The sequence below is a fragment of the Hippoglossus stenolepis genome, chromosome 19 (genome assembly GCF_022539355.2).
Source record: "Hippoglossus stenolepis isolate QCI-W04-F060 chromosome 19, HSTE1.2, whole genome shotgun sequence".
Classification (NCBI taxonomy): domain Eukaryota; kingdom Metazoa; phylum Chordata; class Actinopteri; order Pleuronectiformes; family Pleuronectidae; genus Hippoglossus; species Hippoglossus stenolepis.
The window spans coordinates 12078258-12098817 of NC_061501.1; the positions used below are offsets into that span (position 1 = coordinate 12078258).

The 20560-nt window shown below is 43.0% G+C and overlaps 2 protein-coding genes across 4 annotated transcripts; one reads left to right on the top strand and one right to left on the bottom strand.

The window, feature by feature from the left end:
* Nucleotides 1-125: 125 nt before the first annotated feature.
* On the bottom strand, nucleotides 126-5042 carry mtfr1 (mitochondrial fission regulator 1). Of its 2 annotated transcripts, none has more exons than XM_035142171.2 (8): nucleotides 4915-5042; nucleotides 4043-4151; nucleotides 3729-3827; nucleotides 2861-2997; nucleotides 2529-2764; nucleotides 2121-2367; nucleotides 1840-2020; nucleotides 126-1589 (listed from the first exon to the last, which is right to left on the bottom strand). In XM_035142171.2, exons 2-8 carry the CDS (start codon nucleotides 4088-4090, stop codon nucleotides 1542-1544), a joined length of 996 nt encoding a protein of 331 aa, XP_034998062.1. In that variant the 5' UTR covers nucleotides 4091-4151; nucleotides 4915-5042; the 3' UTR covers nucleotides 126-1541. The 2 variants fall into 2 exon arrangements, with proteins under 2 accessions (XP_034998062.1, XP_034998061.1); XM_035142170.2 differs by having other exon boundaries at nucleotides 2529-2767.
* Nucleotides 5043-5294: 252 nt separating this feature from the next.
* Nucleotides 5295-14266, top strand: armc1 (armadillo repeat containing 1). 2 transcript variants are annotated; one of them, XM_035142172.2, is made up of 7 exons: nucleotides 5295-5522; nucleotides 6708-6919; nucleotides 7544-7635; nucleotides 9753-9945; nucleotides 10760-10876; nucleotides 11367-11441; nucleotides 12019-14266. In XM_035142172.2, the coding sequence occupies exons 2-7, from the start codon at nucleotides 6758-6760 to the stop codon at nucleotides 12208-12210; spliced, it is 831 nt and encodes a 276-aa protein (XP_034998063.1). In that variant the 5' UTR covers nucleotides 5295-5522; nucleotides 6708-6757; the 3' UTR covers nucleotides 12211-14266. The 2 variants fall into 2 exon arrangements, with proteins under 2 accessions (XP_034998063.1, XP_034998064.1); XM_035142173.2 differs by having other exon boundaries at nucleotides 5298-5398.
* Nucleotides 14267-20560: the final 6294 nt, after the last annotated feature.

Sequence of the window (20560 nt, forward strand, 5' to 3'; positions counted from 1 at the left end):
TGCCAAGTTTTGGGAAAGAGAGCCCAGGTGCTTCGATGTGTACGAGAGCTGTTGGAGCCAATAGTCATCACCTCGTTCTTTTTGAGCCATCCAGAATAAGGATAAAGTCAAAGACACGAAGCAAGTCAGGACTGACGATAAACTTTTATTTAGACTCGACAGTTCAAGTTAATTTTCATGGAAGACAACTCTTCTACAAGATTTTTGCATCATAAATTTAAATCACTGACATGTCTGTTCCACTTTCCCTTATAAAAACTTCAGAGTTGACTACAAGCAGCAACTACAGGGACATAAATAAAACCGGTAACAATGTGCTATCAGTCACTTTGAATTGAATACTGCCTAAAAACCTCAACTACAAGGAGTTGATACGTCACGTGTCACATTTCTGGACTGAGGCTTGAAAAAACATGATTACTGGCAACATTTAAACCTTTGGGATACTGAAAACAGCATGCACCTTCCCATGACTTCTTTAAATAAGCAATGTATTTTTTGAGTTATCTACAATCGCGGTATTTGTTAAGTGTTGATACTGAACAATGAGTCAATGTTCTGGGAAACGTGTTAGTGTTCTGCAATGAGATGCAAATCTTATCAAAAGAGGCACTGATAGAGAAACAAAACACCGCTCATGTACCTGAACTGCCTGAACTTTGCTTAACAGTAAGAGTATCTTTTCATCACCCTTAAAGCATCATGGGAAACAAGAGAAGTTTGTTAAACAAAAAAAAAAAAGATTTGGCATTTAAACACTGGCATCACTGGAATGTCTTTGGCTCTTAAAAGCAAATCGTAGTAGAGATAAATTACATCAACTAAAACTAGGATACATATATTAGAACCAGCAAAAACAAAAAAATAAGTGTCAAGATTAGCAACTATGACACAGTTTACACAGGATCAAGACATAACGGAAAAATAACAGATTGATCTAAGGTATATTATATTATTATAATTATGTTAAAGGAAAAAAAAACTATTTAAACCACAACATAAATACTTGGATTCCAATTATAAATTAGTCCACTAGTCTGTATACATATATAAACAAGACATCACAATATCCCACAAGTAAGAAAGTGCTCGCTTCCTTAAGCGGGAGAAGAACTTAAGCTTTCACACACCCATTAGAAACAGGGATGTAAAACTGATGTGTGCAATGTGTTTGTTTAATACAAACCTAATGAAGACTTAATAAATTTAATAACATTAATAGATTGTGTAGTGTTGCTTTAACCAGCACTTGTGTGCCTTTGAAATTTTCTCTCAGTACTGTGATAAATTTTAAGTCCAACAGAAAAACAAAGACATTTTACTTCCATAAAACAGATTGTGAATGTTATGCTATAAAAGTGCTGAGGCTGATCATCGGATGTGACACTTAAGAGATGACTGATACTTGGAGCGGCCCGTCGTCGAGCTCGGGCAGAAGCCCTTGTCCTTCCACACACAGAGACAGCAGATATTAAAAGTGTTGATAAGGCACTTTAAAATGTCCACAGCACTCGTTGGACTCGGAGTTCAGAAGCAGCTGTTCAGAGCAAGTTCCTTTTTCCAGTTGATTTCAACATGTGTTGCCCAAACTGTGGAAACAGACAGAAGACTCAATAAAGTACAGACCACTTAGATAAAAGTCACATCAGTCATATTACAGTGTGTATATTACATTCAGGGGGGACAGGTGACAATATATCACCCAGATATTTTTAGAAACACATTCTTCAGTCAGTCCGTTAATGATGAATTAATGGCTGATTTTTGTGTAGTCTGATCTTTCTAAGATGTTTTTTTTTAAGCTAAGAATCAGAAAATAAATGGAGAACAGTGTCTCACCGAAGGGGTTTCGATTCGAGGCTTCACTTCTGGAACTGGAAGTTGGAAATCGTCCTTGTCCTCTTGTCCACTGTCGTGTCGATAGCGGTGGGCGAACTTGCGTTTCAGGGCCTCAGCGATGAGAGCGGCAGGATCCATAGGCCCATTGGACTTTAGTGTGGCATCGCCTTCCAACGGACGACTGTGAAAACATACAGGCAACGACTTCTGTATGTCTTCTGGCTTCAAAAATCACTTTGTCTGTATTTGAGGGTTTGAATATGTCTGAAGTGGAGACTTACCTCTTGACTGATCGCAACTTGACTTTGTTGATGTCCTTCAGGATATCCAGCATGTTGGGGAATTCTGCCGCCCTCGACTCCAAAATCGTCTGCCCGTCTGTCTTCTTCCCTCTGCGCTCTTTTATCAATTCTATGGCTGAAAATGTCCGCTGGAGGCTTGAAGGTGGTGGGGGAGGTGGTGGTGGAGGAGGAGGCGGGGGAGGGGGAGGTAGGGTACCAGAGGGCGCAGGGGGGGGCATAGGGGGTCCTGTGGTTGCAACAAAGAGGAATATTAAAGCAGTTTAACTTTTGAGATTCTGCTGCCACCTAGTGGACATTTTGTATTACTACAGGGGAGAAAGGGGGAAAAACAAATAGCTCAATACTGAGGAGCAGAGTGTATGATTTGGAGGTTGTGTTAGGAGATACCTGGCTGTGTGCTCCTTTCCTGAGCCAGGACGATTTGTGCTATCTGTACTCTGAGTTTGGCAAGTTCTGTCTCCAGAGCACCGATCTTCTGAATGGCCTCATCGTTGACTATTGATGGCCCCTGAGGGTCTGGAGCCCCCTTTTGCAGGCTGGGCAGTGACCTGCGGCGGGTTAACGGTCTTCTCCCAGGATGAGGACGCTGGGCTCGAAAGACAAATCCTGGTGGAATCCCTGACCTGCTTCGAAAAGACAGTTTATCATTACTGATGATCAAGAGAATCACAATTTCCTAGACACTAATCATGCAAATATGTTGATTATCTGCCTCTCACCTGGGTCTGCCTAAGTAATCTTCTTCTTCATCCTCCTCTTCCTCCTCGTCCTCGTCAATCCAGCCGACATCAGCCAGAGAGGTCACCTGACAGTTCTTCCTCCTCAAGACACCAGCGTTCTCAGCGTACGGATGAAGCTGTCAGAGAAAGAGCCACAATAAACAATTTTACACAATGAAAAGAAAAACATGCCAGAGAAGAAAACACATAAGGTCACATTACAATAGTGCTAAATTTTAACTATTTACAACAAGAATTGAATTATATAAGAAGTAATTTGGAAAAACTGAGGATAGTTCAGAAAAAAAAGGGGGAAGGAGGAGTTGTTTTTAATAAACAGTTCAGGTAGATCAGTAGGTCGTCAATCAGCTCAAGGTTGTTAAAGGTTGCCGAACAAACTGACCTAAAGCAGACATACTGCATTCCACATAGCTAGGGAGGGCGGCTGGAGACAGAAAAAAGGAAGAAAAGAGAAAGCACAATGTTGAAGGAGACAGGAAAGAAAAGACAATTAAAATCAGTTTCTTTATGTACATGCCACTGACAAATTGCAAAAGACTGATTTGTTAACACCTGAACAAATGTATCTCTGTACTCATGACTTCATCCACTCTGTTTATGGTTCAGAAATGAAAACAGTCAGACAGGCAGACGTAAACAAAAGTTGAAGAGGGAGCGTGATTTGCTGTCACATGACAGTGACTCCGACAGACAGGAGAGACGGGCAGAGAGAGAAGATAGTGACAAACTTAAAGAACTTGAAATCACCGTATGCCACAATCTTAAAATACAAGATATCCAGGGTACATGTTCTTAGACTAACTGACACAACACTACATAAATAACGATCCCGTTTCTCTTCCCTCACCTGAAAATGAACCCTGGGGCAGGGTTGGATGGGAAGACTAGTAGCTATTCTCCTCACAATACTTCTCGAGGACCCGTAGGGCTTGGCTGATCCAGAAGCCTGCAAAAACAAAACATATAATACATGACATATATCACAAATAAAACATTTTGATAAGTGTTTATCTATTAATGAACTAAATGCAGTCTTTTTAAGATGCATTCAAGTGGAAACCCAAGCATATTTCATTTCATTTCACATACATTACAATTGAGAAACTTTAATGATGAGCTGACAGATCACACAGAAGACTTAAGGGCCAGACTCTTACATACCAGGTCCATTTCAATCCTTTCATTCTCTTTACTCATTTCTGTCGTCATGTTTCACAAGAGCAGGCGCACACGTGCCTGAAAACCAAGGGCATTATCGCCAAATGGTCGTCTAGAAGAAAAACACAACACAAAACAAACAAGGGTCAGGGATTCAGATTGAAACACAACACAAACGAGGATTACGTGAAGTACTTGAAATATGCCTGTGTAAATATGCTCCAGTATTATACAGGCATTCAGAATCTCGTATTGACTAATCACAATTAACTGTCCCAATATTATCCTTGCTGTGAATACAAAGATTATTCGTATGCTCTTGTGTTTGATTGTTTTGTTTGCTACTGGATGCCTTAATATTTGATCGATTAAGGAATTAGTATGTGACTGATGGATTTTATTCTAATGAGTGGCAACATGGTAAAGTAACTTCATGGTATGAATAAAAACGCGTTTACTTAAGCAGGGCCCCTCCACATGTAGATAAACAAACCAGTGGGATGTGTCCAGATATATATTAGCAACTGTCATTGACATTTATCATTCTTGTATTCGAGGCTTAACTTTTAACTGCTGTAAAACTTGAAGCACTCGCTCTGTGCAAGTATGAAATCCTCTCAGACAGATGTGGGCTAAGTTTAAAGGCTAACGTGCTAATCTACGTCAAACAAGTGGCTCCCAACTTTGGCTGACAGTGTGGCTAACTGATGCTAACAGCGACAGCTAAGTCCAAAAAACTTGACCAAACGTTGACAAATTAATTTATAATAAGTGGAAGACTCACAAAACTCTGGAAACAGCACAGACGACGTGTTAACAACATAAACATATTGAAATATTAAATGAGAACATGCTTGACTTTGGTACAAACTCACCGAGCCGGGTGCTAACTGCTAACTGCTAACTTTCTTCATGTTTCCACCTTGTTGGATTCCTTCAAGAGGCGGTCAGTGGGAAACATCTGAGCCAATTGGATTATAGGGACTACAGGGGGGGGTGGGTTGTAAATCTGTTAGGTTCCTATTGGTTGTTCCCGATGATTGACAGACGCCTCCACTAATCACATTGGACATGTGAAACAAAACTCTCTGATGATTGGGCGTCGCGTCAGTCGATCAAACCACACCGTCACGTCACCCGCCAGGAACGGTGTGGGTGTTCGTTATAGTTCCCCGCTCCTCCCGGCGGGGCTGTGTCCGCCTCAACCCGCTGGGATCCCAATGGGAAAACCGGGATGTCCCGATTCACAAAACAGCTGCGCCCTTTGACGTGCCGAAAAAAACACCCCAAACACCGCGTCCAGCTGCTAGCTTAACCAGCGCAGCACAGACAGAGGCGCAGGCCTGGACCCGCTCCACTGTTAGTCTTTCCTTTGTTTTTATTCTTATTCACGCAGGAACCACGCCGTCTGTTGTCACGTCGCTGTCGCAGCTCTGCATTTAGCCGGAGTTGTCTCATGGTTTCACAACACGCTGACAAAAAGGTACGCCGCAACAGTCACCTGACGTTAGCTAGCTTAGCTTAGCTTAGCCTAGCTGCGGGAGCCCCCTCTGTAGCACAGGGCGAGATTTAAGGTGAGGTTGGGGGTCGTGGACAGTGTCTTTGTCAGGGACGAGCTGTTGTTGCTAACGACACTGACCCGAGTGTGTTACCAGTGGAGTAAAGGGATTAAACAGCCGGGTCACACGAGGAGCTTCTGTTAGCACGCGACACTATGTGATCCTTTATGTGACACGTAAAGGCTTTTACGAATCAGTTCGGTTCAGCTGGTGCACAAGAAGGATCAATCAGGACCGGGTTTAAATCCCCAGAAACTCCAACAAAACATTGTGTACGGTCATGGGACAGTAGGGAAAGTTTCATAGTGAATGGATGTCCCTCTTCATTTATCACATGCACAAAAACAGTGTTTTCTGGTTTTAAATTGATCTTTACTGGTTATTTAATTCACAGGGATATAGTTGTCAAAAGCTTTGGGTAAATTAAGGTTGACCTGACTAAGAGAAAGAAGACAAATACTTTCACAAATTCCATCTTCTGGAACGTGAATATTTGCTGCTTGTTTTCTTATTTATATTATTGCAAATTGAAGTGTTAATTTTTTTTTTTCCCTCACTTGTGGTCTTAAAAATAAGACCTCACTCCAGGGAAATCAAGAGGGATTTTTACCAATTTTATGATATTGTCTAGGTCAAAGAGTTAACAAAACAACAACTTCAGATCATTTTTTTAGTTCAAGTGAAATGGCCATTAGAGAGCACATTCAATCACCAAGGCTGAATGAAACCACATTTAACTTCACTTGACCTTGGTTAATATTTGGATCTGCACCAAATTGCAGACTCATAAATATCAGTCCCCTAGATGCTGGATTTTATTTAATCAAGATCCATTAATTATTCCCAGTGAAATCAACAAAAATGTTGAAAAACACCCCATCTCTCAATGTTAAAGAAGGGGAAAAAAAAAAAAAATCCTTGATCCGAACCCATATCAGAATTTAATGGGATCTTTCCCAACCCACACTGCATCCGTCCATCAAGGTTTGTGGTAATCCGTCTAGCCATAAAACAAACATCAAACATAATCTCCTTGCCAGAGCTAATAACTAATATTTGCAGTCACAATTAGTCTAAAGTAACCTCCCTTATTTGCTTTCTCTTTTCAGTAGGGTGAAGGAGTTGGTTTGATGTGCATGGCATCAAGACAAGAGGCACCATGAGTGCGGAGGTGGACGCACTGACTGTGGTGAACCAGCTGCGAGACCTTGCCGCAGACCCCCTGAACCGGAGGGCCATAGTAGAGGATCACGGCTGTCTGCCGGGCCTCATCCTGTTTCTGGATCACCCCAACCCACAGGTCGTCTACTCTGCGCTGCTGGTAAGCAAGCATCCGAGTACATGTTGACATAAGGATGCTTTATGGTACATATAATTATTGTTACGCAAAAGCACAAAGTTTGTATACACAGTGAATTACTTATGAAAACGTGTTGAGTGAAGTATCTACAGTAGTTGGTTAGATAACATTTATTTTGGTTGAATAGTTGGCTCAGTTCTCTACTTGTTCTGTTTTGGTGTCAGAGCAGTTTCTGGTCACCTTCCAAAGGCCACTTCCTCTAAGCCACAGACACATGCAGGCATTAAAAATAACTACATGTTTAAAAACCATGTACAATGGTGACACCTGCTGTCTGTGTTGTGGTGTAAACGCAACCGCTTCTCGATACAGCAGCCTCTCCCCTCTTTCCCCTACCACCACCATGTTCTACAGTACATGACTTGTAGAGTGAGTACACATTTGAGTGGCTTTACGTAATAGCTGCTCTTTCACGGTATCCTGCGGAGTGTAAACACAGAGTCGGTTCATGTGTATGTATTGGTTATGTAATATTTTACCATTGCACACGCACGTCAATCTCAAAGGCTCTCGCCCTCAATAATATCACAAAGGGTCTGTCAGCTTTTAGTGGCGGATAGATAACGGGTGCCCTTGTCCTTGCAGGCTGTGCGCTACCTGGCAGAATGTCGAGCCAACAGGGAGAAGATGAAGGACGAGCTGGGCATGATGCTGAGTTTGCAGAATGTCATGCAGAAGCAAGTTCCTGTCACCACCACATCACACTCACACACGCTCGCTGTGCACTTTCTTTACATAAAACCTTAACCTAGGATTTCTTTTGTTTTGCACTGTGAATCTGTGACCGTCTGCAATTTTTTCCAGGCCGGTCAACATCCTTCCCTTTGCCATGTCAGAATGAATGTGATTAAAGTGGACTTAGAATAGAGTGGTAACCAGTTAAATTGCTGTTTCTGCATGTCATAGATTTTAATACATCCTGCCACCTCGCTGCAAGTTCTTGATGAGTCAACTTCCATATTTTTACCCCTGTATGCTTTTATTTATCTCCATTATCGCCTAACAAAGGAAGTTGTGTTTTCGTCTTTTTTTGTTAGTTGGTTGTTAGTTAGCAGGATTACACAAAAATGAATTGATTTCCATGGAATTCTGTGGAGGGGTGGGTTAGAACCCAAGGAAAAACCCTTTAAGTTATGGTGTGGGTCAGCGGGAGGTCCCAGAATTATTATTTTTTTCACTTTCTTAAACATTTAGAGTAGGACGTTTTTCAATATTTTTTCTTGATAAAAAAATCTGGCATGTTTAGGGGACTAAACACTGAGTGTGTGCAATGAGATCCAAATATAAACTTGATTGAGTGAATTTCATAAGGGGACTGTTGGGCCTTGACAGGTTTGCTCTCTACTGAGTTCCATTCTAGTTGCTCTTTATTTGTAGTGTTGGAAGACATGGCTGAATTTGCACACATGGTGTATCGTAAACACTTTCCTTTGGTTGTTTGGTTTCAGCCTCATACCCGTTGTTTTATTTAATTTAATCTGTATTGTCTTGAAGAGCTTGATAAACTTATTCTGGTCCAGCAATGTGTAAGTGGGAGGTCTGGTTTGAGATGACATTGTGATCCATCCCACTGGTTTTACCAGAGGGTCAGGAGGCAGCTTTGGTAAGTGTTTGCTGTTCGTCATTAGCACCCTGATAGAAATAGACCCATGTTGAAGTGGCCGACCGTAGCTTGTATGATTTTGTTCCCCGCTCGTCTTCCTGCGGCAGAGCTCTTGCTCGCCCTGGAGTAAGCCAGTCACTTCAGCTAGTCGGGGGTTACATCACGAGGTGCCCTGCAGTGACAGCAGCGGCTCTCCCTACTCGCTGTCCAGTCAATCTGACTTTGAGCAGAGGTCAATCATAGCTTGACTGAGTGGGAACACATAGCTGTCAGGGAACATCTAGGACGGTTGCACGAAACGGGTGTGAATACCATTTTTATTCCTTTGTCTCATTACGGTCCGAAGCTCAAGGAAACGCCGCCTTGTATTCAGTGAGATAAATAAATCAATTGAGGAAAGTGTTTGTTTGCTGAAAGGCTGACTGGATGTGTTCAACAGCGCCTGGGAGCACCAGGCTCTCAGAGGACAGCCATGCCAAGTCGCTGATGTTGTTTGTGTTTACTATAAAAGGAGTGATGTCTCCGTGACATATAAAGCAGTGTAGCCTGCGGGGGTATCCCAGGATGCATCACAGTATATCAGTTCTGGCTTTACAACTGCTAATGGTCTCATGTGGCTTCTTCAAGGAAAACTGCTGCCCAATAAACAGCTCTATCGTGGATTTTTCTTTTCTGCTAAAAGGGCAGTAAACTGATGAGGTGTTGGCTTAATTAGCACAAGTCTGAATGTTGGATGGTGGATGGTGGCGTTGTCTTTGTGTCCAATAAAGAATAGGGAGAATCTGTTTTATCTGTCATTGTGTCGCCATGTGACGGCTGCTAAGTACCGAGTCTCCAGTGGCAGAACAAGACAGACACGTCCAGATTCAGGTCGCACCCAGTGGAGTTAATTCGTTAATTTCATTCACTTCTGTCCCACAGAGGCGTACACGCATCATGATAGAATAGAATCCCTTTATTGTCATTGTCAATGAGATTAAAAAGCAACCCTGTAGGTGTATTCACACAAATCAAACAACACTTGATAAACCGAATAAGTGTGAACATTTAGTTGTGTAAAGGTTGAGAAAGCAGGGAAGACATGCTGAACTATTGAGAGTCCCATGTACTGAGGTTTAAGTCCTCAAAATGTCTGTTTCTACCATCTCAGGATATTAATCTTCTCTTCTCGTTTACTCATCCTCACCAAAGGAGTACCTCACCTGGAGAGACCAAACTTCTGGCCTCTGAGATCTATGAAATCCTGCAGTCAGCTGGTAAAGAGGAGGCCGAACAGGCGGAAGCAGACGCTGCCTCCTGCCGACGTAAAGCTCAGTTCTTCCTCGGCTCCAACAACAAGAGAGCCAAGACTGTGGTGCTGCACATTGATGGACTGGACGACTCTGTAAGTGCTCGCATCGCACGCAGGAAGCAAAGATTGTGTGTGCATTGTGTTTGCTGCTGTAATGATCACAGTGAGTCTTAAGCCATTTAAAAGTGATAAGAGCCGACATTGTCGGCTCTTATCACCACAAACCCCCCACACATCAAAGTCTTTTTCACCGGGAGATATTTGTTTTCGGTAATTTTTTTTCATTTTTGCGTCTGTCACACGTTATAAGCATCATCAACCCCCCCACTCACTCGCAGTGAATCCCCTGATGTGTTCTTACATCAAATTCTTCTGAATTTCTATGCACTTTATACTGGGGGAGGTGGAGAAAGTCAGCAGTAACTGCGAAGCCTCTCACTCGGACATTCGCGTTCACACATGCACCTCCTCCGGAGCAGTTCAGTGCATGTCTGAAAGCAGCTTTACATAGGAGGGTGGAGGGGTCAGGTTGTAAATGTCAGGCATTGAACAGCAGGACGTTGAGATTGAACCTGAGTGCTGCTCTGCAGGAAGTTGCATCTAGCCAGATTACATTACAGCAGACAGACGGCCTCTGGTGGGCTGCATCGCTATCACTACAGCGGAAACACGCATCAATGTGGCAGCTGGAAACCGTAGTCATGTAAACTGCTTCACTCAATATGTAGAAACTGAAAATTTACAGTATATATTTATACCCAAATTTGATTTCATTAAACTGCATCATCTGCATTTCCTGTCTTACACTGTATAATGTTTCTCGTAAGCCCCGGTCGTATCTTCACTTGGCATTGTTGTGTCACACACATCTATTCATACTTCTCACCTGGTTCTTGTCCGCTGTCAGACTCGAAGGAGCCTGTGTGAGGATGCGTTGCTAAAGATCCGAGGGGTCATCAGCTTCACCTTCCAGATGGCTGTCAAGAGATGTGTTGTCAGGATCCGCTCTGACCTTAAAGCCGAGGTACGTACGTGTGTGTTCGTGGGCAGAAAACCACACAGGAAGTTGGGGACACACAATATTTTGACCAGATAACAAATTATTATCAGGTGTAATTTTAGTAATTAAAAGTGGTTTATTTTAGCGTGTCCAGTTTAAAATTTGATTTATTAATACCAAGATTAATTGTTGTTTTATGATACCAGAAAAGGAAAATCTGCTCCATCGATCTATTTGAAATGTTTTGGAAATAGTGTTTTTTGCCTAATGTCAATGTAAATGTGCTCTTGAAAAATCATACTTAGTGTATCCATTTGGTTAGCTCTGTAGGGTAAAAGTATAATATTAGCCCTGGTACCAACAGCATCGTCATTCACACTGCTCAGGCAATTAGAATTTAGGATTAACCGAAGTATTTAGCACTAATATTTAATTTAATCAGAAGTGCTCTATTCGTGTTTGAGATGTGGCGACTTTCATGAATGAAAATCTAAGTGGGCTGCTTCTCTCACAGGCTCTGGGTACCGCGATCAACTCCACCAAAGTAATGAAGGCTCAGCAGGTGGTGAAGACTGAAAATGGAGGAGAGGTGAGATTGTAAACTGCTACAGAAAGACTAATGCATGTCACTTAATAGGGAGTAGTCAGCTAATAGGTCGTTGTGCTGGCTGTATGTTGTGTGTGTCTCAGTACGGGGAGTGTGGCCCTCCTGCCTCTGGCTGAGACTTATTCACACTGACATGATTAGTTGGTCACATCTCTGCCTCAGCCTGTAGGCTAGTTGTTTTTTTGCCAAACACATGACCGGTCCCGGTTGTAACCCCCCCCCCTTTTTTTTTGCGTGCTAACCTGCAGCACGTTCCAAACTGTACATCATTTGAAACTGCTCAGTTCTATTAATATATGAGACTCATAAATGTTTGTTTAGCAATAATTGGCAGATAATTGTTGCCCCTGTGATTGAGAGTAATGGGCAAAGAATGCATTAGTAGTGATATACAATGTGGCCAGCAGGGGTCAGACCTGGCTCAGTCATGTATTCTGAGTCCAGAGGATGATTTTAGTGGAACAACTGTGTTTGACATTAATCCTAGAATCTTATGAATCTGTGTTTTGGGCAAATTAGTTGTTTCATGGTGAACATGATTCTTCATGTCTTTGTGCAGCGGGTGGTGCCATTCCAGGAGGACTCCGCGGAGCTGGTCGAGGAGAACACAGACATCCCGGACTACCTGCCCGAGGAGGAGAGTCCGTCCCAGGAGCCGGACAAGGCCGTCACACGCGTGGGCTCCATCACAGACGGCATGGGCTGGCTCAGCACGGCTGCTAACTTCGTCACCCGCTCCTTTTACTGGTGACCACTTCCTGTGTTCCTCCCTCTGCACCCCATTTTTCTCCAAAAGTACTATCCAGCTGCAGCCTTAGCATCTCTCAGCCTAGTCCCAGACTAAACCCTGCCTCTCGGCTCCAGACTAGTCTAGACTCCCCTCCGCAAAGCACACGTGAGCAACAAGTGCTGGACGGCCAAGTGGAACCTGCAATAACTTTAAGTTGTGTATATATTGAGCTACAAACCTCACTACTGGCTGTATGCATACACTATATACTAGCTGCATTTGTATCTCACAAAACATAGCCAAGGGACTTTAAATTAGCCCAAACCAAATGGAAATGTGTATCACTGCGTTGACAGAGCTGATGTGTGGCAGGCGTGTTTAATTGTTCTTTGGCTAATTTTGTGTACGTTTAAAAATTGGGAGCTTCCTTATTTTTTTTGCACGGTTTTCTTTGCTGTCCTCCTCATACTGTATGTTTCCCCTAAATTTTCCTATTACTCTCTATATATTTTTTTGTTCATATTTTTCATTCTTTATTTCATAATTAAGCTCATTATTTTCTTCCCTCTCCAGAGTTTTTAGCATGTTGGGTCTTTTGTGCCAATTTTTGCCTGATGCCTAGATTTGTGATCATTGTGTGTGCCTTTGTTGACATTTCACTGTAATTATTATTTATTCATTCATTCAAATGATTTGAGAGCTTAGAGAGTGTCAGAAGTAACGTTGGTGCTTCCCTAGCAGCAGCAACGACCCCCAAAAATCAACCTTTAGCTCACAGAGGGACGTCACTTCAGTAGAAAGGGTGAACTAGACATCAGCAAGAGGCTGCAGCCCTTTAGCCACTGGCTCATGTGCATAAGACTGTTTGTTGCATCCTGAAAGAGGAGCTGATAAGCTAGCTGGCTTGTTTATACACCACCCGTCTCTCCCGCGTCGAATCAGGGCTCCTCTGATGATGCTTTTAGCACAGCAAAAAATCAAATGCGATTTCTGCAGCAGCATACAATGGACCGACAGCTCCTTGTGTTACTTGCACAGATTTTTAGGCTACCTCTGCTCTCACTGTCCCGTCTCACATCATCAACACTAAGGTCCTCTGTAGTTTGAGTTAGAGCCGTAGAGCCGCATGATGAAGACAAATCTGTTAGCTGCCTGCTCGTGCACCTGGACTCCAGCCAATATTTTACAGTATTGTGCACCCGCCTGTTCAGTTCAATTTTCAGTTTAGCCAGCAGTGTCCTTAAAGCAAAGATCATGTCGGTCCACACACTGACACACACACATAGAGAGGACTCACTGATGCTGTCACATGAGCAGTAGTAATACTGTAACAAGGGCGTGGTTATGTACATTTTGTAAATGGTGCCCGAGTCTCTCGGGTGTTAGATGCAAAGACATTTCTTTTTTCTGTTTTTGTAATATCTGCATTTTATGTTACACTTCAGGATACTCAGTCTTTACAGTCCTCTGACTCCCACCCGTTTTAATTATCATCTCTTCTGACTCATGTGAGCGTCATTGACAGTCGTACACAATGCTGACCAGGTGAGTTTTATTGTTTTGATGGTGCGGAGATGTCACAGTTGATTGAGGTCAAACTGATGGGATGGAATTGATGGTGCTGTTCTCTGTAAAAGCAATAATTTTTTTGCGCATTATATGTTGTGACCGTAGTTCTCCATCAGCCTCCAAAATAACATTTTGGATAAAAAGTATTGGTTAAGTTAAGTTAAGATCATCAGTATTAAAACTTATTCTTTATTTGTCCATTTTTGCACATAATGAAATTCTAAATTTGTGTCTTCATGCTAATATTTTGGTCTCTTCTTCGCTCACAAAGAGAATCATTGAACAATTTTTTTTTTCTAAAAACTCCATGTGCTGATCAAAGTGTAAATTTCCCTTTACTGTTTTATTCAATGAATCTGTAAGACTGACAACGAACAGAAAACTATGTCACCTATAATGTAACGTGTACAGACGTCATCCTATGTAATATAATGTACTGTAATGCAGATCTTAAAACTGTAGATTCCCATACACTGTTAATGCAAACAATGATAAACTTAAAATCAAACTTTGTCTGCTGCTTCTTTTATGCCTTGCATCATAATCAGGGTTAAGTGGCTCTGACAAGTGTTGACCTATGATTTGTCAGTACTTCACTCTTGTGATAATCTGGTTGTCTCATATCCCTGGTGTGTGCAGTTCACTGCAGCGCTGCAGACCTCGCTTTGTCAAATCAAATTGCTGAGGGCAGCAACCATTCTCAGCAGAGAGAGCGAGAGGGGGGAAATTCAGGTTTCTTTACTGGTGCATAAGTGAGGTGCCCCAGGGTGATTCTGTAGCCTGACCACCACCACCTCCCCCAGCCACGGTGCTGGTAGGCAAGCAGCAGCAGCAGCAGCAGTGGCTGCAGGGCTTCCAGCTGGGGCTGGCTGCTGCTGCTGCTGCTGCTGCTGCTGCTGCTGCTGCTCCATCATCTGGACTAAAGAAATGTTTAATGTTGATTTGTCACAAAACATTTTCGAATTTGCTCCATTTTCTAATTCAACTTACATTTGATCTGGATAATCTGTTGAGAAGACCTTGTTTGTTTACACGCAGGGACGGCAAAGAAATACAAATTCAAATATTTTTTAAGTTGAAAATTCAGATAAAAAAATATTTGAATAATATTTTTCAGATTTAACATGTTTTAAACTGTAGAGCCTGTAAAAGTTTCACTTTTCTTGTGTTAAAATGTTGAGGTATGATTTTTAACTCATAGAGGTAAGGGACAATATGCATAAACAATAAGCAGCCATGTCCAGTCTCTTTGGAGACATCACAATCTGATTCCTTAAACACAGTCATCTCCAGGTCCAATTCATACTGCAAAATTTTATGTAAAGTGCCTTTTTCTCTGAAGTCAAGTAGTTTCAACAGAGTAGAAATTGAAATGTCCAATTGTTCTGATCACTTTATGGAATTCTCAGCCATGTTGCTCCGTTTGCATCAAGAGGCTGGCAGCGTGTTCAGTAGATGCTGTTGCCACAATCCCAAAATAACAGAATGCTGTTTATATTTTCAACTTTTAAATAATTTTGTGTCCCGCTGCAAAGCCACAAACACCCTGCGTAAATAGCAGCCACCCACAGTGACTGAGCACACTGTGGGTGGCTGTGTGACCCGTGAGGCCTCCTATTTCTCACACATGACCACTAGAGAGAGACAGCAAGCCTGACAAAGAACGAATGAGAGAGTGTGAGGTCCAGAGTGTAACTGATGAAAACACTTGTTTGTATTTCTAATATTACTCTGCATGTGCAGCCTTGTTGAAGCTGCATTTAACAAACTGCACATATGAGCTTCTTTGTCCACCTCAGACTCTAATATCTGTGGCCTAATGCAGCCATAAGGTTGTTTTTAGTGCTTAATATAGTGTGCACCTTTCTCTCCAACGCCTGAGTACTAATGTTCAGCAGCTTCCAGCTCTAAATGATTTTATTTAAGGGCTCATATGCTGCCTTATGATGATATCGCTTCTCTCAGGAGGTCTTAGCATGCAGGAGGACATCCTCCAGAGATCATAAAGAGGCTCTCACCTCTCATTTTCATATTAAAGCCTCAGATAATTTCACTTCCGCCCCTTCTTGAGTTCTTTGGATCGGATAAGCTGCTTTACAGTTTCACCTCTGCTCCATCTCATATCAGATCAAACACAATCAGTCCTGCGTGTGCACAGGCCTCGTCCACCCTGCAGGGCCGTATCAGTTGCATATATGTGCATGAATGTGTTGTCGGTATCACCCCTCCCTCATTCTCTCCACCACCACCTGTGTGTGTTTGCATGGTTAATCTGAGCAGGGGCGGAGAGGGCCTGATGGTGGGGGGAGATAGGTGCGTCTCACGGCCCCACAGGCTCTTGAGGAATTTTATTGGAGGTTCAGCTCCCAGTCAATGGGATCAGCCGTAAATCCTGCTCAGAGTGTGGCGGGAAATGATGTGACTCCGGCAATTTATGTCAAATAACTTTTGAGGATGTGTGAGTGTAGCGATCAGCGCTGCCGGGGCGGCGATAACTCTTCTGCAGGGGGCCCCGGCGAAGATTTAATTGAGACATTTTTCTCTATCTGCAGCGAAGCGCCAGAGCCGTGTTGTTGTGTAACGAGATGTAATGTCTCTCTTTATACGGGGGTCAACATCCGAGATGAGGGAAGGTCAGGGACTGACTGTTTGAGCATCCAATTTGTGCACGTAATACCCGCTCCACAGGGAGCTGGGTAAAGACACAGAGTATTAAGTTACACAGAGCACACATCAGACACACTCACACACTCACACACACACTCAGTCGTGTCTCCATGGCTTCAGGGGACATTACACTGACTCACATTGATATCCTGGAGATTTACTCAAACCTTAACCATGGTTACTACTTGCCTAAGCCTAACTATTGCCCTAACCTTAACCTAAACCTAACCTTAAAGAGTTTCTTCACCTTGTAATTTAATGATTACATTATCTGGACTTGCTTTTTGTCGCCATAAGGACAAAAACTCCCCATAATGTGAGTGTGACTTATGCAGATTCAGTATGATTTTCAGTGATCCTTTAAAGAGAGAGAGAACGATGGAGAATGATTATATAAATGTATTTACAACATAGGTGCAATAGCGTAGTGTCTATAAACCAAAAACCAGGCTAAAGAAAGGTTTCAAGCTTATCTTTGAAGCCTTCGGCTGCTCTCAGGTGCCACTGTTCCAGCGTCTTGGAGCATAAAAGCATATATATATATATATATATATATATATATATATATATATATATATATATATTAGTATATATATATTAGTAATGATCAAGAAAACTATTAGCAACAATTCCTCAATGAAGTACGTCTTATTAGAAAGTGCTATTCAGTACCACAATGTACATATTTTTCACTGCAAGTACTAGTTCTGTACTTCTGAACTTCAACATACTCAAAGGTAATAGCCCCTTCTTAGAATCCAGAATGGCTCCTGTCAGTATTATATATTATAGCCGATTTAATATATATATATTATATATTATAAGCACCATTTTAGGTCGTGGCTGTATGGTCAAGGTGAATTTTAACTGCAGTTGGTCGTGTAATGAGTCACAATGGATCATATTCTGTACGTTTATAATGTATTATTAATGTTAATGTGCAGAGACAGGATAAAGCTAACGTCCTGCATTTTGTTAAGCATCAGCAAAATGTACTTTTAACTATTACGTGTAAAACTATTCATTGTGAAATCTAATAATATTTGGTCATTTTTTATGATGCATCAACATGGAGGCAACATTTTAAAGCTGCAGCTCAACAGTTTTAGTAAAATCACACAGCAACTTACTATGGCTGCTATAGTGCAAACTGTACTTCAGCACTGTTAATGTGTAGTAAAGTAAGTAATAGCAAAACATTGCCTACTGGTTACTACTGAGAAAAAGTGAAGTATTATCATTAAAATGCACTATACAGGCCTACATCCAACACATTTAGCAGCAGCAGCAGCATGCATGGGGCCCTTGATGAGATGCATGCACACACAGGCACATCATAATTGTGGCCATAGCTCATTATTGTCCCCGGGATGATTTGGATCCCCCGGAGGGGGGAGGGAGTCTCGTCCTCTGACACCGCCACGTCCGCCCGGCGACAACCACTCCAGGCGCTGATTGGTGGGATGAAATATTGCCGGCGAAAATTAAAAGGTCCCAGTGTCAAAATAATTCATGATATGCATATCTTCCCCCGGCTTGATGAAATCGCTGATATCTGGATTAGGTGGATAATAAAAGCGATCAGGCTCCAGTTAAACAGTTTCAGCAGCAAGAAGGGAGGGAGGGAGGGAGAGGGGGGGAAGAAGGGAGGGGGGCCTCTTTATGAGTCAGGCAGGGGGTCAAGATACAACAAGTGTGTGCGTGCGCGTGCATGTGCACAGTTGGTCAACCCTGTCAGGTATTTCCCCCCCCCCCTGCCCACCCAGACCTGTGATTTGAATATCCGCTGTAATTGTCCCAAAACGGCTCATCAGTGGATCTGCCCGCCGCCATTAGGGCCCAACAATATGGTGTGACATTCAAATTCCCCTCAATGACAGGTTATTAGGAGCCCCGAGCAGCCGGCACATAATTAAGCACCGCAACGTTGACCTGTAATATGAAGTGATGGCTCAGTGCGGGCAAAATGAAATAGGTGCTTTGTTGAGATGTGGAAGTGGAGTTATTTTTCCACACGCGGAGAAGAAGAAGAAGAAGAAGAAGAAAAAGACAGCTGTCAGTGAGTCAGAAATCCTCGTTTCAAAAGACACACACAGAATATTATTTTGTAAGTGTAAAGATTTCCATGGCGACTGCTGTCACGGATCATAAAGGGGCCGTCAGAGTCATCGATACAATCAATACAAAAGGGACACAGTGGAACATTTAAGTGCAGAGTCCGTTTTTATCCTCTGTGATGTTAAACTGCGTGAACAAATCTTTTGAGTTTTATAAAAACGGAGGACGGCCAAACAACCTGAGAAAAAAATGAAAAAAACCCATGTGTGACTTTCATTTGTGACACTAAAAAGCCTCTTACACAACTTAAGACATGCTGTCTGAAGCCCCCGCTTTCCCCTTTAGAACAAGTGGACGTTGTGATGAGCAATGGACCCATCTGCTGTGCCCTCTCCTCCAACTGGTGTGTGAACATGATGGAGTCTGGAGGTGCCGTTTCCAAGTTGGAATATAATACCAGTGGTACCTGGAGATATATTCTTTAAAAAAGAAAAAGACAAAAAAAAACGAGTGTGAATGTGAGTTGAAATCCCATCGTGTCCCATGGTGCTGTGGTCAAAGACAATGCTGTTAACATGTCGCTGGGTCGCGTCAGAACCAAACCACACGTGCACGAGCTTCACGACCCACTTCTGCTTCTTTAATTGGACCCACAGCTCACCTTCACTATACCGGGGCAGAGCACGTCTTCATGTTAAACTGTAGGCCAGAGGCCCGTGTAATGGCGGGTTTGTGGCAGGGCTGCTGAACAGAAGGTCTGCACTTCCCTCCCTCCCTCCCTCCCTCCCTCCATTCCTCCCTCTATCTGTCTACAAGCCCCTCCATCCTCCCTCCCCCCCCTTTCATAACGGTGGCAGATGGCTGCAGATGAATCCCTCATAATCATGTCAGGACGGCTCCTCCGATCCCAATTCATCTCTTTAAACACATTTCATCAGACGGAGAATTACACAAAGATAAAGGCGGCCGGGCAGACGACAAAAGCACACAAAGATTGTCCTTGCAAACAAGTGTTCCTAGTCCCCAACAGCACTTCATCATTTGTGCTCCTGTTATTGCTCCTCGCCCCCACGTCCAATCAACTCACCCCCTATTTTCCTTGCTCGGTCTCTCACTCTTTCCCTCTTTATTTATGTTTTTCCATACAGTTAATTGTCCCCATCCCCTGCTACTGTCTGTCCTCACCAAGCGTAAATCTTTCTAACAAGCTTTCCTCTCATCCCTGTCGTTCTTTTTAAAATAAAGACAAGGTGTGTAAAATCCTTTCCTCTCCTCATTGACTCCCGGGTTCCGATGGCTGCCTTTTCTTCGGGGGGTTGATAATTTGCCACAAAGTGAATTGTGACTTTTTATCCTCCCCCCCTCTCCCCCCCTCCCCTCCCCCCCTCACTTCCCCTGTTGGGTGACCCGGCGTCACCCAATCCGCGCGACGCCGTTAATTGTGGATCAGGTGAAGTTTGTCTCACCTCATTTCAGGGCCATGCTCCGCTAGGGCCATTCTCCCCACTCAAAGGCCACATCATTTCACAGCCTCCTACTTCTCATTAATCCCCCCTGAGTGGCTGCTCTCCCAGTTCCAGATCACAGATTTGTTTTGCTCTTGTTTTCTGACTCGCTGCCCTCCCTGCCCCACCCACTCCTCTCCTCCGCCTCCATATTAACCCCTTTAGTGAGACCCCTCCCCGGCTCCCCGGTGTGCCAGGGCCTTCAGCGTGTGATCCCTCTCATATCCCCTTTACTTCCCTCACATTTCCTTTTGTTCTCCACTTTCTGAGATAAGATCTCCCAGAGTCTGCTTCTTTTTTATTATCAAAGTAGACACCAAAAGGCTTTTGTGTGCGTCTGCTTGCGGTGCCAGTATCACCTCTCCTTCCAAAACAACTCCACACCCGGCAGCATTGTACATTCAGCTGATGAAACCTGCCATCTCCAGCCCAATAAATGCAAAAAAGTGACAAATTGAGACAAAAACAATAGGAATGAAAGGAGAAAGCTGCGCGTTTGTCTCGGCACATGTGCAAGAATTCCTCCTTCCTTCCCTGCTAAACTTTTTTTTTGTTGATTCATAAATTATTCA